General features: G+C 40.8%; 1 protein-coding gene across 5 annotated transcripts in view; it reads left to right on the top strand.

Moving 5' to 3' along the window:
- The window catches only part of LOC122536427 (filaggrin), a 136,100-nt gene that overhangs the window by 26,147 nt on the left and 90,366 nt on the right, over positions 1–19,587 (top strand). For all 5 annotated transcript variants that reach the window (XR_006308400.1, XM_043668793.1, XM_043668790.1 and 2 more), the window contains exons 3-5: positions 13,779–13,953; positions 15,017–15,290; positions 17,760–18,049. Coding sequence is in view for 4 of the 5 variants with exons in the window: in XM_043668793.1 (XP_043524728.1) it covers positions 13,779–13,953; positions 15,017–15,290; positions 17,760–18,049 (739 nt within the window). In the remaining variant the exon portion in view is untranslated. The remainder of the gene's footprint in view (positions 1–13,778; positions 13,954–15,016; positions 15,291–17,759; positions 18,050–19,587) is intronic.

The raw sequence follows: 19,587 nt of genomic DNA, 5'->3' as shown, positions 1-19,587 counted from the left end.
TTACAAAGTTAGATAATATTTCCACAAGAACAACAACAACAACAACAACAACAAAAAGTTGCTTTGGCTGAAGGCAATTTTCTTCCAGTGAAAAAAGGAACGACGAACCGCCTTGACCTCGTTCTACTTTTTTTTTATAACACGTTGCACACGTTGCACAGCTTCTTTACTAGACGTAGGCACCTCGGAAAGACGGATCTCCCCGCCTTCGTTTCTTCTTTGCTCGTTCTTTGCCAAAAGCCTTGTCGACCTCTCGAGGGCGACGACCTGGTTATCTATTAAACAGCGGATTTATTCCTCTTTACGTCCCTTGGTTTCACCCTGGCGTACTATGTGGAAGATTGTAAAAAAAAAAAGAGAAGAATGTTACACAACCGCGGTATGAATGAATACGTAGTTCCTTGCTTCCCTTTCGTACTAAAGGAGCGTATTGTGTTTCTGTATTCCAACCTATGAATATTTGAACCGCGAAAGACATTACCTACGATTGTAACGAATGATGTATTATCGAACTTAGTAAGGAAAGCAAAAATAACAAGCATTTAGTATTCATTGTTTCGCCAACTGTTTCGTTACTTATACTCGTTCAACACTCCGCATCGTTTGATCTGCGAAATGTCGGATTTAGAACAGCCTTATTCGGGAATATTTACCGAGCACTGTTTGTTGCAATCCTGGCCTTATTTTCGCCACGTACATTGCTAAGCTGCCGGACAACGCTAACAGCTAATAAACTTAACTCTGTAGCCAGCGATGATAATTATAAAGGCAACAACAATTTAGTCCGCGGCCGTAGGACCGGAACAAAAGCGAACGAGCATTAAAACGATTTATTTTGCAAACTTATTTACGTTCGGTGAATTCACCACGTTTTCCTCCGTCAGTCTAGTTATAGTTATTGCGATTGAATTTGAGTTTCATCGTGAAAATATGTTTTCATCGTAAGGTTTGCGCGGTCGAAGAAATAAATACATAGTTATCCTAGCAGTTTCTCTTTCTTCGTTGTATAGTCCTGTTCGTGACGTAGCAACAATTAAAAAGAAAGAACTGAATTATACCAGTTATTCCGTGCGCATGCTAAATTTCTTGAATTTTTCGTACTTCGTTCAACATTAAACGACGTGCATTAACGACGTGCTTCGGTTACGGACTCTACTAGCTATTTGCAGATAACACGAATCGATTTGATCTATAATTATACCATGATAATTGAGAGGAGATGTGGATACTATTAAATAACATCGCATAATAGTTATTACAATCATTATTATACATCTCGAGCATCTGATCCGAATAATCGAAGGATTATTCGTATTTGTACATAGTATTAGAAGACCAGTATAGCGTGTGCCAATGAAAATCAATAAGCCGTCGTCCGATGATGTTGAATCTCATGGAAAGTTAATGTGAAAATAGCTGCCGAAGCAAGCTTCCCGGATAGCGGTTATTATCATTTCATTGATATTCTTAAAGTTAAAGTCGATCCAGGTCGTCCATGAAAAATTAGAAGCTACGTAATTTTACGACGACCTATTATTTCTATGTGACATTAAATTCATCCAACTCGCTCGTCTGTAAAATCTTTCTTAGTAACAGTCTCGTTTGTCTAATTAAAAGTAATGATATCTAATTAAAATAATAATGTTGCCGGGGAAGGACCGTCACGTTTGAGACGCGAATTTTGCGAAATTCCTCCGCGTGTTTGTTATTATTTTATTATTTCGTCTTTTTATTATTTAATTAAACTTGACATATAAAATCTTGATATTTAAACTTCCTCGTGTTTCAGTTTCAATACGTTTTATCGTACATTTTTAATTTAGACATGATATTCGTTTGAGCAAGGTAGTTCAGTTTCGATCATCGAGCGGTCACGCGTAATTATTAAAAATCCCGTTAAAATATTACAAAAGCAACTACATTACCTGCAGCAACCTCCAACGCCATCTTGTTCCGTTTGAAACGTGCTACAAAAGAAGCTTTTACCAGTATAATCTCCAAATCGTCAACGAAGAGATTATCTTGAAGCAGTTACCCGCATCGTCTGCACGTAGTAGTCATTCGTTCAGAACGTAACGTGCATTTTGCATAAATTTATTCAACAGCCCGAAGCAAAGTGCAAGTTCTTGCGCGCGAACGCATTTTAGGATCATCTGCTTATTTCGAATATAACGCGTAATCATCGGACGTATTTACGTGTGTATGTAACATGAGTATGCGTTTCGCGAAATTTTACGCGTAGTTTTAGTTAATTAACTTCGGGTGCAACGAACCAGGCCGGTGTCAACCGGCAGCTAGAAGTATTTTTGCGCTGCCAATCAGGTTAATAACATTTCGCTCGACGATTGGCGCTGCGCCGGGCAAGAATCGCGCGCGTACAAACATATCTGGCTGATGTGTGTGTGTGTGTATATGTGTGTGTGTGTACACATCCATGGCCAATCTCATTAAAGGAACCAATTGTTTCCAACTCATATTCAAAGTTGCATTCAAGCGTGGAGACTAGAGCGCGCCATGGTTTTCCGTTTTACACGTCAATTCCCTCCACTTTCCACGAAAATGAATGGGAGGACGTCAACGACGTTGGGGAAACAAAATTATCGTCGTTTGGACGATGCTTTCCCCGGCGAATGGAAAATCGGTTTTTAAGCTTTCCTTTCAATTCCGCGGGCCACTATCCCGTGGTCTTTGGAAAATTCTAGTGGCGCCGCCGAGTTATTGTTTACAATATACGATATAAGGCGAATGAAGTGTATGTACTTACTGCTTTCATTGCCGATAGCGGCGTTGAGATCGTTTATAAATATTATCTGCTCTGCGGGGCGAAATAGAATTTCTCGGGGGAAAAAATTTACGCGTTGAAGAAAGAACGTCGGAGAAAAAGAACGAGAAGCAGATATTGTCTCCTTCTTCAAATACGCGCGCTGTAGCGATCTTCGTTTTACCTTCGCTTTCGCCTGGTCAGAAAGGTGCAATTAATTCATTCCACGAGAAATTCTGCCTTTTCGAAGCACTCATTTCTCAAATACTTTGTGATTCAACCGCTCGCGCTGCTCTACCGCAAATTATTTCTTTTCGATGGCGTTTTATTGATGCGCCGGGTCAGAATCTCCCGCTTTTCATAGGGAGGAAATGAATAAAGGTCAACAGTATCGCGACGAATGTATCTGCCATTTCAATTCGGGCATACGTGGCCTTTGATTGCCTTTCGACGATCTTCCTTCTCTTTTTCTAGTCATTATAATTTCATCGCGCAGCCTTCGACGAAACAGATTAGAACATACAATTATTATTTCTCTCCAAAGATTAACTTGACAAACGATCGACGAATTTATCGTATATTATCGCAAATTACATCGCTGAGCGTGTTCGTTGCGTGTTCGTCTGCTTATATTTCACTGAGGCATTTAACGAGCTCCATGGAACTCATTCGTCACTCGTATTTATGGAATCGCGATAGAGTTAATTTCGCGTGCAAAATTTCCCTCGATCGGCAAATAACATAGTCGATGGATGGCACGTGGATGAAATTCTACGTAGACTAGACGCCATGTAAATTAAAGTAATTCCATCGGTAACGCGGTGAATATTAAACCGAATTTCGCTTGCTCGGCCGATTACGCCGCGCGAACGTTTGAATAGAAGTGTATCACCTTTAGCACGTATATTCCTTATAAGTCCAGGCATAGCCAATTTCAATTATAACCGGGTAATCTCCGCCACGAGTTTCAAGTTGCACCGCAAACAGTACAAACTTGTAGGACAAAGCTCGCAACGTAGGATCGTCATAGTGTGTGTGATGTGTTGTTCCGTGAACGTGTACCGTGATGGAACCGCGTAGAATTATGAAACTTCCCGTCGTCGCTGTCACTCGCTGAATGAATTGAACACTCGCCTTCGTCTCAGGGAATTGCCTTCTTCGATTTTGTTTTACCGAGCGAAATTCTGCGGTGAAATTGAAACTTGGCATTCAATATCGCCGTTTTATTACTTTTTGCATTCTCTCTTCCTCGTAGATTTCCGCCGTTCTTACGCCAAAGCACACCCATATTTCATAGAATCACTACTCTCGTAATGCATTTCAACAGACTCGCGTCATTTTCCACTGTTAATTCCGTAATTTCACTTTTGTTTCACGCCGGAGAATTAAATTTGCTGACCGGCGATTAGGTCATCGTGGCGCTTATGGGTTGCAAAATGTTGTCTATAAACGTCTGCATACACTCTGCACGCGTGCTTTTCTCAATTTTGGACGTCTTACGAGCCTCGACGTTCACACAATTACGCGCGCGACGTGTACGTATTAAGACAGAAACAATTTTCGTCCGTGATTACTCGCAATAATATCACCACTCATTATCTTCGTCCGGGAAACTTAACTCCGCATGCCGAATACAACAGCCGCGCGAAATATTAAATAATCGCACGCAGTACCCGTGCAAAGTTTACTGCTGGAGGCACACGTTCCTGGAATGTTTAAGAGAATTTGCGTATTAATTCCCAAAGGGTTTCGAGCGTCATTTCAAAGTCAACCGAAAGTTTCAGCCTATTTTAAATGTCAGTTTGAAAGCCTTCGACGCTTTATCACAATTCACTGGACAAACAAAATTTCTCGCAGAAAAACCGAGTTTCAAAACCGTTCAATTTGAATAATGAAATCGGCACGCGTGCTTGATTAAAATCTTTTCATGAAAATTCATTTCTAATTTCATTCGGAAAGTTGTAAGCCGCGTAGTTGTAATGAGAAAACGAGTCTTCGAAGGGTTGCAAAAAACACACGCGAAGAATATAACGTTTCGTTGGAACCTCGAGGTTCTTTCTAAAGTCCAGAGATACTCCTTTTGAACAGGGTAGCGCGACGCTTAATAATTTTGTTTTCATCTCGCATTTCTTTTATAAAGCGTCAAACGACCTGCCAGTTCCCAGTTTAACGAAGCTGAACTTATGACAGGATCGCGATGAGGGACAAGGCTTGAGAAAGAAACGTACGACGCGACGAAGAAAATTGATTTACGGTATCCCTATAGCGCCGATGGGGATTTCACGTCGAATATTGCCCGATTTTCGCAAGTAAAAAACTCTGTTGCCGGTCACGAACGAAAGCACAAGAAACGTTAGATGTCGATAACGTCCACGAAATTTGTACGGTTCGATTTAATTTTGTTCTCCTTGCCATTTATTATCGTCCTTTTCTTATTTTTCCGAAAGTTAATGTCGGTCCTTCCCTTACTTTGTTTCCTACCACGCAGAAAATATCACGTCTCTACCGAAACTTTCTTTTCAATCATTCCTATTTCTTTTCTCTTTCTTAATCTCTTCTCTCTTTTCCCTTCTTAATCTCTCCTAATCTTTCCCTTCCTTTTTCCTAATTTACGCCACCGCGAGTATGTAAATTGTTTCTCGTTCCAACAAAAGTTTACGAATCTTGTAGCGTTTTTGTTCACTCCGTGGTGAAAAATCCAAAAGTTCGAGATTTTTACATTTTCTTAGGTTTTAGATTCTCTTATTAATTTAAACTTTGTCCATTTACAATTTCAAGGAGAAAGGCGTTCTCTCTTTCTCGTCTACGTGGCGTACACGTGGCATTTTCGCGAAAGAGTTTAAAAGTAAACTTACTGTCTGAACGGCGCAATGGCACACGATACAACGAGTCGTTCGACTGCAACAGAGATCCGCCAACGTTGAAAGTTCCGGAGCAAATTTACAGTGTTCAGATACCATACGTTTAGTCGATGATATGACGGTTGCAATTCCTCCCGTTGGTTCTATCTGTAATTCGACGATAGTACGAAGTTCTGATGCATCTCGTTTGAAGCCACGCGGAATGGCAGTTATTGTGAAAAGCGTTTCTTTCTCTGTTCGAAATGTCCCCTTTGTACGTCTCTCGTTGTACGTGTCGCATAAGTCAGTGTTAATGTTTGCCGCCCGTTATCAGGCGTTCAAAAATTGTATCAACACGAGAGAATAAAAAAAAAAAAAAAAGGAAAATAAAATTTTCTTCCGCGTGGCGTTTAAATTGAAACAATAAATTGTCCCATATTGCGTCGTCGCAATAACGCAATTTGTAACAAAATGTTCCATCTCTATCGAAACTTTTTAATGAGAAAGTGAGACCTTGTAAATTCGTAACTTTGCCATTGGGCACAATTTGGTGAAAATGTACAGTGTTCGTTGTATACACAACGAAAATGAAGGGGATGCGTGAAAATCAAATTTCTCTCTTGAGAGGGACCGTGTAATATTTATTCTGTAATGGTTCCATAATAATAAATCAATCATAATGACAAATTCTTCATTCTTTATTAAAACTTGCTGCTTATTAAAACTTAATGTTTACTCATTACGTGCGTTTATTCGAATAAAATAAAATCAACTTGATTATTAACGCACTTATCGATGATTTTGTAATAAAACGAACGAAACGCACACTGTATATTTCTGTAATAGAGTAATTCCAGGATAGTTAGTAACTAGCTTCTGGCCAGGTATCCAGTTAGTAACTACCTCTTAACCGTATATCTTCTTATAAGTCCGCATAAGTTTCCTATAAAGTCTCCGCTTTGGGGTATCAGTTTCCCGCAGGTGTCGTCGAAGACACCGAGGGAACTAAATCGACATGCACGAAGTTCACCACCGGTAGATACCATCGGTTGAAACAACCGCGTGCACACGAACCGTTCATTTTAAGCCTGTCCGTTTGTATCTCGACAGCTCGTACTCGCTTGCAAATGATTCTCCCATCGACCGATACGTCTCTGATACGTACAACAACGCGGTTCGCTGCTCTCATCGGCAAACCTATCCCACGAATCGTACTAATCCATACACGGTGAATTATACTCTTCCTTAAATTACACTCGCTCCGTCTCCTTCGAACGTGTCAACCGAATTCAGCGAATTTATCGGTCCGTATTTCATCCGAACAAAAAAAAAAAAACGCGTCCGTATAGTTTTATATATTGTGTAAAAAAAAAAAAAAGAAACGTAAAATCCATAGTCTCGACTCGGGTGAAATTTATACCGGCGTTCGCCAATCGGAAAGGAGTTCCACGTGACTGGATAAAATCGACGAGATTTTTCGCACGAAACTGTATAACAAAGGAAACCGTCGCGTTTATTAGTGTTTCGCGCTTTGTCGGCGTAATTTAATGCCGCGATTTAGATTTATCTTTTCTCTTTCTTTTTTTCCAAACGAGAATGGCGTTCGCCTCGTTCAAGTACAACGTCAGGGAAAAGAGATCATCGAGAGTCGAACGAACGACGTTTCACCGCGCGACAATACGTGATTTCATTAATGAGGATGCATCGATCGATACGTCAGGAATCGTCCGTGCCACATTATCGCGCGGATAGGTTTTTCCGCGATTTTCCTCGCTTTTTGCGCAGGAAAAAGAAACGCGCGGTATCCAAGAACGCGGAAACATTCTAAACTGTCGTTTTGTAACCAATCTCTTGGCTCGAACGCCTCCACTACCTTTTTCACGATAATTGAAAATCTGCTCCTGCGGTTTTTCCATGGTTGTCGAAGTGCAGCGTTCATCTCTTCCTGTCTCTCTCTCTCTCTCTCTCTCTCTCTCTTTGTCTTCCTCAAGCGTTCGAAAACACGAATTATGCATGCGCCCCACCCCTCTGCACCGTGACACTCGACGCGCCACGGCACTATCTATACACCGTGACATAATGCGACATAGTATTCTACATCGAACACTTCGTCGCAATACTCCGTTGAATTGAATGCAATTTCATGGTGCTGTCGGATAAATCAGTCGCGAAACGCTTTGGATTTAATTTTGATAATCCTCTCCTCTCTCTGTCTCGAGTGTGACTTCACTTCATACCTCGTGCTCGCGCGAGCTGAACGTATAATTCTACGGCACAGACAGTGAGCCGGTTATACATATAGAGCAGTCGAGAAGACAACGATCGAGATAGCTAATATACGATTGTTCGGAAGGACTTGATTGAAAAATGCCCCGCTCGATATTGTCTGCGTTCGACTATAAACCGCCCCGATATTATGCCCGATACAAAGTTTTATGGTTTACCGTGCATTCCATAGGGAAATCATCCGGGAAATTGCACAACGGAATTTCCAGCCAACTTTGAGCCGCTATCAGCATGATCTCGTTCAGAGGATTTGTCGGGTTACGTGATTAATTAATCTCCGAGACGTTAGAAGAAGGATTACCAAGATCGATCATTAATATTGTCCGTGCCCTGTCGCACGTACATACGTCTGTCTGTCGTGCGCAACCATTTCCTCCTGATAGTTCGTTCACGGTAGATCACACCAGCCTTGGTAAGCTACCATTGAAACTTTTCACTGACGTTTAAATATTAGTTTGACAGATATCTGTCTGTCAAATACGATATACTCTCGTTGTAACGTGGTTACGTAACGCAAACGGTATCCACTGTTTCGCCCTGTACAGCCTGTTACGCAACTCGCCAATTATGCAATTCGTCATAGAGGGACGTTCGTTATCCCGAGCGCGAATGGGTTGAACGATATTCAACTACAAAATGACAACAGAACGTGTGTGCGGAAAATTTGCATGGATCGCGAGAAACGTGGGCGTGATGCAACGACCCTCGAAAATCCGGAGTAATTTGACGATGGCCGGAGCTTTAAGAGCTATCCAACGGCCGTCCTCCCCATCTTCTTCAGCGTTTTCCTTTCTCCGAAGTTCAGATAACGGCGCGACGTTAACTCGACGTTGTATTTATCTGGCTACGAACGCGCGTGTCAGTGGATAATGCCGACAATGTGTGTTCAATGTGTGGAATATTGTTTGCATTTATATGCAACCGTGTGTGGTACGTTCGCGCGTATGCAAACTGCAAACACACGTTCACTTGTGTCGCGTCGTATCGTTGGATGCCTTAAAAAGCGTCACTTTTGCACTTGCTGAAACGACGTTCTTTGCGAATCCTGTTTAGAACGAGCGAGAGGGAAACATTTAACGCGAGCAAATGGCTCGTTATTAATAATAACTGCCGGCACGACAAGCACGAAAGACAGCGATTAAGCGTTCTAATCGGTCGACGACAGGAAAGGTAAAAGTAGCCCCTCTGAATTTTCTACCGTGCGAAACTTTTCGTTTGAAATTCCTCCTGTATTTAAATATTTTCGGATATGCGTTCTTCAACGTCTTCGAGATTCAATATTTAACATTAAGATAACCGAATCCGTTAATATTTCGCAATTATTTAAAGGACACAGGTATTTTTGTCAAAATTAATATTGATTAGAAACATAGCCGCTTATGTCTATATAATTTACACGTAGAATATTTTGGTACCTATTAAAGACCGGTTGTTCTAGTACAACACGAGTGTATACTTACTGTTAAAATATTTGTCACGCACGGATGCGTGAATGTTTACCTAAAGTGTGCTACGCGTTTAGATGAAATAGCAAAACGATGGAATTAACCATCATTATCTAGAAACCATCTTATATTTTTTGTATAGAATCACCTGTTCCAATTCTACTTAACAAAAGAGAACATTTGATATGGTGTCGGGTTTTCACGCTCTATTATAGAGGGTGCGTATAAATTGCCATTTCCAATTATTACTAATACGAATGTTGCAGTTGATTGTTCAAAAATAAAAAAAAATAGAAAATAAAAATGAAAAAAAAGGAGGAAAATAGAACGAAGAATCAACGCATCGATTCGCGATAGCCATACAGGCTATACGAAAGAAAAAAAATTCCGAAATTCAGCATCGAAGGTGTTTGTATGAAAAAATTCTAGTCGATGAAAAAAAAAAATATGACACTCATCCGCAATACAGCTTATATTTCAACTTCGCCTACGATAAAACGCTGCTTCTTTTGAATTTTATCACTTTCTTCGATACTTCATTAATACTTACTATAGTGTTACAGCGCCTGTAGCACTGTACGCTGATTTACAGCAGCGTCGAATGGACTGGTATTTATAGGCTCTTCGGTCAGTGAAATTACACGTCTCCTTGGTGCTTTTATTCAATTTCACTTGTCCCGCAAAAACTCCGAATGACGCAAATGTTTGAACGTCAGAAATGGTGCACATTCATTAGTAATGAAATCGCTGTTGTATTCGCATACAATACAATGGTTATTAATTTAATTTAATTTCTATTAATATTCGGTAAAGGACAGTTTAATGAATTTCAGCGTTTCTGTTTCGCAATCGCGTCACATTGAGCCGCTCATAAATCAGTGGAACGACAGTTATTAGGTAGAGTTGCCTGAAAATAAAATTAGTCCCATTTCCACTTAACGTAATTTTAACGACATTTCACATCCGACGGTTCCATTCGATTGTGTATTTGCATATTTCATTTCAAATGTGTCATACTTTTCGAAAGTTTCACGTTTTAATGAAATGGCTCGCGAAATGGCATCCGTTAATACCTCGATCGCAAAATATTCCTGAAAATTCCATTTCTTTCTCTTCAACATAACGCACACGGTCGAGTAAGATATTTCTTACAATAAGCCGGAAAGGTTTAAGATATTTCTTACAATAATAACGGAAATATTCATTTTCAAATATGAAAAATTCGAATTCCTTCAGTAATCGAGCAAACAGTTTCAAGAAATATTTCAACCTCTTTATTTGCTCTGAATTTGGATTTACGAAGAGGTCATAACACACAGCAGGCCGCAATAACGAGAACCATTTCGGGCTCTGCTACGCCTTTCTTTTTTCCTTGAACGTAACCATAAATCTCGATCAGACGATTTGAAGCACCTGCTTGGATCGGGTTTTGAAAGACGGCGGTGCGTGCTACTCGTAAATTCCAATTAGAATTTGCAGTTTATAGAGTGGCCTCAACGAACACAAGCACGTTTCGCGAATTCTACTGAGAAACACGCAGGGATCTCGTTTTTAACGCGATAATAAACAGACAAGTTTTATTTATCTGCGAAATACTGTCAAGTGCAGCGCTTCCATTGTGCGGGATAACTTTTTTTTTTTTCTTATTCGATAAAAATTATTTGAAAAGCTTAACTCTTTGCCTCTCGAGTCTAGGCAAAAATATTTTTATACAGGGTGATTCACGTTTTAACTTGCACACTTGAAATGACTTTTAAATTATGCGTTTAATGAAAAATTGTTTAATACAAAAGTTGTATGGTTTTAAGGGAGGCAAAAGTATCAATTTCTTTCGTGAGTTTCGAAAGTAAAAAAGTGTTAAGCCCGTACAGGTTGTATAATACTTCACGCGTTATTATTTATCACAAAACATAATTTCGATTAATGAGAGATCTACGATGAAAAGAAAGGTCAAGTGCTGGATCGTTATTTGTTATTATATCTCGTTAGAATTATTTTTGGCGTTTGGAAAGGTCGCGCAGAACGAAACTGTCAAGAAAGCAATTTCCAAAGCGCAATTATTATTCAAAATGGAGGGCGACATTGTTTCCGTATATTTTAATCGTGTTATCCTCGAGGTTTATCCTCGCCGTCAAAGACGTCCTCCTTCATCGACCATGTACATTATAATGCAAATATAAATCGTCCGCGTAAAGCGGTTGATTCGGCTACCCATCCCCTGTGATTCTTGCTTGTTCCAATCTATACCTGATGTGTCAATATTGAAAATGGAACGGGTCTGCAAATACCTCGCGAGAGAAATTCGAAAGGGGAAGATAGGGATGATCTTTTGAAAAGTAGAATTATTGAAACAGCGTTGGATCTTTCTATTCGTCGTTGCCTTATTCAGAATTCACATGTTTAATTTATACGGGGATGTATAGAATACGTTCGTTGTCAAACAAACAAATCGAATTTCGTTTAACGTTATTCCCACAATACAATAATTCTCCTTCAAACGTGAATTTCATAAATATTTGACAAAAAAAAAAAAAAAAGTGAAAGAATTGGTCCTTATGAAACATTGCGTGAAAAGATCTGGAGGGGGATATTTTGCAATACTCTTTCGTGTATAAATTCTGCTTTATAGAATGTGTCTCGTCAAATAATTGACACTAGCTGTAACGAAAGAATGAACCAACGCTGCGGTATTTCCAGGGGCCACAGAAAGTTAAATACCCATTCAATTTTTGCGCACTATGAATGTTAAAATTTAGCGTTTCGATTAAACCTGAAACTCAATTTCGATTTAATTGGCCTGTTAAATAAGCGCGTTGCTTCAAATTTCATGGTACGGCAGTAAAAATTCTAGAACAACACGCCCACAGTTACGTCAAATGAAATATGGCGTACATATTGAAGTTTAATTATATCCTCGATGAATGCATAATAGTGATTTCATAATTCATGCGCGGAATATTTTTCTTTCATTTAGAGCGGTTTACGGCAATTCCCGTTAATCGAATTTTCACAAAAAAAAAAAAAAAAGAAAGATTGTTTCCAACTTATATCGCGTGTTTCGTCGACACGTTATTTTCATAGTTAAGCGAACTGTTTCGTTAAAATGGCTGAACGTAAAAAAGTTTCATCGATATCTGACGTCATAGGCTCATTATATTATTAAACTACATCGGAGTTAGTTTTTTGACGTTGAAAAGGAAGCAAACGGACTTTCTCATTGCTTTCCTTAAACTGAACACCGACAATAGGAATCAATTATAGTATCTGGCGAAGGTCCTTCGTTTTGAAAAAAAGAAAAAAAAGAAAACTGGCAATAATTTTTAACGGTACACGCTACGTGTACACAGCTCATGAACTAATTAACCAATCGATAGTTTTTATTGAATGGAATGTTCAGGGAAGTTTTCAAATGGGAATAAAAAAAGATTCATAGCTCTTTGTGCTCAATGGAAAATCGTTTCAACTGAAAGGACAAAAAGGAACGTTTACAGAGACGATACAGTGCGGAAACAATGCCGTAAGTTTTTAACAGTGAGGTAGAGAAAGAAAAAAAGCACACACACATTTTCGGTCCTATTTGCCAAGACTTTTTCCACTAGTTCTGCTTCAAAGAGGAATAAAAGCATGGCGGATGTCGGTGTCAGTAGTAAATTCCTTTCCTGATCCGACACAGGCTCGCAGAGGAGAATTCGCAGGCCGATAATTACGATCCATTGCCTTTCCAGAGAGTAAATACTGTAGAAGGACTGGCGGCTTAAGAATCGCTTTTTATTGAAAATTATTTCCTGCGTTTAATACCTACTCGTTATTGCAGTTCACTTGATTATTTCGAATGTTTCGACAACTGTCTGCAACTATCACGTCGTCGAATCGTTAATTCTAGAATAAACAATTGGGGGGAAATTTGTTTTCCTTCCCTTCTTTTTCGCATAATATAAATTTCGACGACAAAATTTAAAAACCCGACTCTTTCGTAACAATAAAGAAAAATAATTGGAAAATTCTTTATATGCGAATATGAATGCAGCGTTTCAACAAAAACTTGAAACTTTTAATGACGAATTTCATACATTTGCATATCAAGTGATATTTGCATACCATTTTTCTCTGTTCTTCTGAAAAATGACACAAAAAGGATTCGAAGAACTTTGGTTCTCAGGTGCACAGTTAACGCGACGTTCTAAAAAGAAATCCTTTGGGATCCCTTAAGTAAATTCCGAGACACTTGGCAACGGAATCCATTATCTTCTGATTAGAGTAGATCAATGCATTGTTTCGGTTGTTTTCCTCACGTCACGGTCTAGTCGATTTTTCGATGAATTTGGAGCTTTTTTAACAAATGGTCGCGAAAATCACGCAAACGTTCAGTACGATGTAGGTTGCATTTTCACGTTTCGGATTTTTTTCGAGCGGAATATTATGGATTTTTCTTTGTTCTAATTGCAGGATGCTGGAACGACAGGATTCCACTTGCACCGGTTAAAATGAATCGTAGGGAGGACCCGCTGTTACGGCAGCATCGCAACCGCTTGCTGCAATTAGCCGAGGTGACAAACATCAAGCCTGGCCGTGGCAGCGGGAAAAGACGTGGCCAGAGGCAGTCGCACGGTTTTGGACCCAGGTTTGCTTGCAAAAATGTTGTAATTATAGCAGCACGTAATTGCTCGTCAAACGTGCAAACGTTTAATACGCGGCTGGAAGGTTGAATCGTACAAATTAATGACTTTAATTGAAATTTTAATGACTTTAAGTAATGACAGTAAACTCTGACTTAATCATAAACGAAGCTGAAAATTGACTTCTCTAATATTGCTGCGTTATTATCGTTTCGTCTTTGTCATTTCTTGATCGAAAACATCAGAGGATAAAAGAATAAATTGTTGACAGTGACGGTTCTGGAAAGAAACGGTTTCTATGTATCGAATTTTTTTCTTTTTTCTCTCGTCTCGTTCATATATTCGTCTTCATTACAGCCTCGACTACAATAGATCGCGGGTCGGTCTGCTGTCGACATTTTTATTACCATCCGACCGTTTCCTTCCTACTTTCTCTCTCTCTCTCTCTCTCTCTCTCTCTCTCTCTCTTTGTCTCTCCCTTTTCTCGTTTTGTTTTTTTTTTTTTTAATCGTTTTTGACGTATAACGAGGAGAGGAGCGGAGAAAAGGAAATCTCGGACAAAAATATCAGGGGACAGTAAACTATCCGTGGCTTTCAGTGGGCTTGCATAATTAACCTTTTTAAGCCGACATTACGCGTGTCGACGTGCGCGACATTGCATTCATCGTGCATTTCACTGATCCGCCCCCTTCTGCCCCTTCTTTGTTTCTCCCTCTCTTTTGTTCCGTCCGCGTTGTTTCTACTCTTTCACGTTCGTGCCCGGCCTATCTCCAGCGTCCCTTGACGAAATTCCTTTCACGCGAGAAGAATCTCAACACCCCGGAGACGACGAGGCTTCTTCTTCCTCGGGCTAGAATAACCAGCCTCGTACCCTCTATAAATATTAAAATTCTACGATTCACGTATTTTACCGGGGTCGGACGAGTACCTGGGTGTTTCTTTCTCTCTCTCTCTCTCTTTCTCTCTTTTTCTCTGACTTGCAAATAGGCGAAATCTGCGCGGATACGATGGTACCGCGAGCGGGAAAATCGTAGGAAAGAGGAAACGGCTTTTTGCGAAATGTTTCAGCAATGGGGGGCCGAGCACTGGCGGCCGCGTCACTCTGCAGGATATCGTTCGAAGCGATCCTGGATACACGCCAAACATCGAGCATTTAGTTTTCCCGGAGCGCAAGAGCAGCAACCCAAATTTGGCGAAGAGCGGCGATGAATCGCCGCAGAACAAATCCAAGTCGAACGCAACTACCTCGGGCAGGTCCAGGCTCGCGGAAGTGTTCTCCAGGCATTACTCGAGAGGCTCCTCGCAGGACTCCTCCATCACATCCAGGAAGAATCATTTGAACGTAAGCGTTCCATAACTCTCTTCTTGATCGAAGCTTTTACCCACGAGAATCCCACGTTCGCAGATTTTCTTCTGAAACTAATATTACGTCTTAATTTTGTTCGCAATGTTCTCTATTCTTAATGGAAGAAGCACAAAGATATAGACATTCATACATTTATTTATATATATATATATATATTTAAATAAATAAAATTTTATATATATATAAAATTTGATGTATAAAATGACGAAGAAAAAAAAACAGAAAGATGTTTTGGACTGCATGAAAGATTTACAAAAAAATACTGTAACAGTGTTAAATGCATATATATTTTTATTTGTTTTATACTCATATACGATCCTATTTCTCCGATTGTTCCTTAGTCACGGTCTACTAACAATAAGACAAATTTCTTCACACGTTTCCGAATAGATTAACCATCTTTCAACTCATGTTTATTAGAAAGTTTGTCATATCGCTTTCTCGTTGGAGCCAATCGAACGAATTCCAAAGATACAAGAAGCCATGACAAGACGAAGTTTCGTCGTAGGAATACGATAAATTCGGTTTCATAGCGGTTCAGTTATCGACTCGACCTAGATATTCCAGTCGATTTCTATCCTGTTTCGAGCGACGCCGAGGTCATTTCAATTTTTCCAAGTTAGGTAAACAAGCGCAGTTGCCGAAAGAAATCCAACCCGCGTGCGCGCGCGCGCTCGCACGATAAATTGAGCGGCGGCAGCCTTGATTTCGTCATATTTCTTATCAACGGCGCCAATTTCGATCGGCGAGGATCGAAACGAGAGAAAGAACGCTGGCCGCGAGATTAATCGGCGAGAATCCAGCGGCGCGGCCAGTTTCGAAGCGATAGGTTCTTTGGTCCGCGTCGGCTCTTCTCGGATGGATCGTCGAGCGAGGACGGGTTTCTTCGCCGTAGCACGCACGAACGAAAATAAAAATACTTTCGTCGAAGGAGTTGCGTAGCCAGTCTCTCGCACCTGGTCCCGTATTTGGAAGTAGAAACAGCGGCGCGGCGACCCGTGTTGCGCGTAGCCGTGAGTTTGGTTCGTCTGATGTTGCGACGCACGATTCTTTTATGCAATCTCGCGCAAATACGAGACGTATGACTTTCAAGTAGACGCACATCGTCCGCGTTCAAACATACTCTTCGATTTCTTAGGCGAATTTTTACCGACACGAAAGTCCTATTCCACGTCAAAGCTTCGAAAATGGCTACTATTTGTTCCGGCTTGTAAGCGAAATGTTACTGTAGATGAAAGGTTAAGCCGCGACCTTTGAAAGCAAAGGAGGCGGTAAAGCGAGGAAAGTATTTTACGTAAAACGCGTGTAATAAAACTAAGAGTAACTGCGATTAATCCTTTTAGGTAAATGGACTGCGCCGCAGTTGCGAAATCACGCGAAGTGTTCGTCCGTTAATTTAACCTACGAAAATTTGTTAGTAGCCTCTTTTTAATAAATTAAATTCGCAAACTTGTTTTTAATAAACCAAAAGTCGCACAAAAGGAAACAGTTACGTGGATAATTTCACTGTGGATGGACGTTCTCTCTGTTAGAAGCGCCATGTTCGGTGGATAGAATCGGAAGAATGCGACAGACAGGCACGAATGCGATTAACGAGGATAAAAATGTGCAATAAACTGTCCCGATATTCCGCGAACCTTAAGAAATTCTGTAGCGATTTCCTTGAAGCCGACCGTCGAATCTCGAATTCCCCTGTCGAACAATGTGAATTCTCTATCGACCAAGAATACTAGCTTGTCGTTCATCGGAAGACGCGGGCAAAAGAAGTTGAAAAAAAGTCAAAAGGAGACGCTGAAATGACGAGACCAACCGAGAAACCTCCGAGCGACAGTCTGCGTTGTATCGAAGAAACAATTGCAAATGCTGAAAAAAGGAAAAAAGAAAGTCAAACATATCCTACTTGTTCTAACCGCGTCGAAGTCGCCGCATTAGAGAAGCATCTTTTTCCGAATGTACTCCAACGGATTTGAATAGAAAACATTATGCTACTTGTAATATTAAACGTAAACTCACTCAAACAATTATCGTTCGTGTCTCCCGAAACACGTCAAAAGTATAAAATCACAGTGGTGGAAATCAATATCAATCTTCACAATCGAAATTATTAATCCTTTAATCTTCCAAGTATAGTAAGATTTCAACTACATTTTTATTAGTAATTTTTCGATCTTCCAAGTATACTTTATCACCCAAAGTTTAAAAAAAAAAAAGAAAAAAAAAGAAAGAGAAAAGAAATATTAAAAACTTCTGCGAAACCTGGTAAGACCTTCACCTGGAATATTAAAACTCTTCCTTGCCACGGTAATCACACTTTCTTATGATATTACACCGCAATATTCCGGGCTACTGGCAAGTTGAAAGTAACCCTCCCCACCCTTCTCCCGGCAAAGTCTGCGGCACGACGAGGATCGAACGAACCTCGCTGATTTGAATTTCTGATCGCAGAGCACGTCGCTGGACAGCGGAGGGACGGTATCCCATCAGGCAACAGGATCGAGCGGAGCGACGGTGGTGACGAGAAGCGCCGGACGTCGTTGGCTGTCGCAGAGCTCGCAATCCTCCAGGCAACATTCGACCGAGGACGGGGTACGTGGGGGCAACGTGGGCGTCATAGGGCCCGTTTCGACCTCGTCCTCGAGTCAGGCCCCTGCTCCAGCCTTGCCGCCTCGTAGAGTCAGTCCAGCCGCGAATTCTGCCGACATCTCGAATACAGCCACCGGTTCCCGTAGCGACAGGTAACGCGTGTGTACTCTCCGTGCTTCTCTTCTCTTCCCTCATTTCACCCTTTCTCTCTTTTTTCTCTCTATATTTTTCCTCCCTATACTTCTCGTTATCTCTCTCTGTTCCCCTCATTTATATCGCGTACGCGGTGTTCCCTCGACGCAAAGAGGAACACTCTATTCTTCCTGTTTCTTTTTTGGTTCTCGGTTAATCGAAATGGTAGTCGAACCGAGGAGTGATGTAACTCGATTTCACCGAGCGCTGTTCAAATTCGCGATTTTCATCTCGCACGAGGATTTTTAACATTAAGTTGCTTCATGTTCGTTCATGTTGAAATGGTTGCTGCAGAAGTGTTGCCACTCTCTTTTACAATAGTGCTATGTATAGTTGCGAATTCATCAGACGATCGATCGTTTTCGTTTATATATCAGAGAGAAGAGATGTTGGGCAGAAGAATATCCAGAGGAAGTTCCATGGAATTCTCAATAATTTCAAGGGACTGATGAATATTTTAGAGTCACGATGATAGTATCTTTTGGTAATGCCGTGGGTCACTGATGGAAACAGCCACGCGGCACAGAGAGTGTTAATTTTTTTACGTGGGCCAGAGAGAGTTCATTGTCCTGTTCGTCGAGTGCTACGCTGGTCGGTGTGGCACGTCCAGACCAAAAAAGGACACGTCAAACTAGGCGAATAGTAACAGAGTGGCGAGACGGTATAATTACCGATATTCGTTTCGGCGAACGACGATAAGAAGAGTTGTTTCATCGGGAGATTAATATCAGGGGCGATGAGTATCGTCGATACGTCGATCCGGTAAAAAGGGAATTAATTCGATCATGGCCGAAGTTTTACATTTACTATCTCCCTCTCTCTCTCTCTTTCCCCCTCTCTGTCTCTCTCCTTCCCTCTCTTCTTCTGTTCACTTTTTGTAGTCTTCGACTCGGTGGTTACGCACGATGCAAGTTTCATGAAGTCCAATGAAACCGCTCGCTCTGTCCCCGGAGCTTTCCCGCGGAGTTCAACTTGTTTACACACGGGAGTGCAAAATTCAACGGGCGAACGAGGGAGCGTTCCTAGAGACCGCTCTCCGAACCCCTATATAGTTAATTGGTTGTCATTTTTACGGGAATTTAATGGGATCGCGGGAAAAGCAAGTCTGCTCGTTCTCTCGTCACGTTCTGTTTCTCGTTTCTTAAATATATCCGTCTGTTTTTCACGACTCTATTTCTTCTTTAAAGAAAAATTGTCAATGTGCAACATTGTGACATAGGAATGTGTAGTTGCGTGAAAATTTTGCCAATTCGCCAGCGTAAATGTTGATGTGATCGGAATGAAATGACGGTGGATCCATCTCTTCGACCATCTTAATTTGTCGCGCGAGTGTGGTGCTAATCCAAGTGTCAGACCCAAAGATCCCGGAAAGACCGGACGGATAATGTCAGTTAAAAGGTAAATATAATTAATTCAGGATATTCGTATTCGTATTCTTCGATAAGGTCACACGGAAATAACGTCATACTTAGTTAGTCCACGTGACATAACCAGATAT

Source organism: Frieseomelitta varia, unplaced genomic scaffold (genome assembly GCF_011392965.1).
Source record: "Frieseomelitta varia isolate USP_RPSP 00005682 unplaced genomic scaffold, Fvar_1.2 scaffold_834, whole genome shotgun sequence".
Taxonomy (NCBI): Eukaryota; Metazoa; Arthropoda; class Insecta; order Hymenoptera; family Apidae; genus Frieseomelitta; species Frieseomelitta varia.
This window is presented reverse-complemented; position numbering and strand designations above follow the sequence as displayed.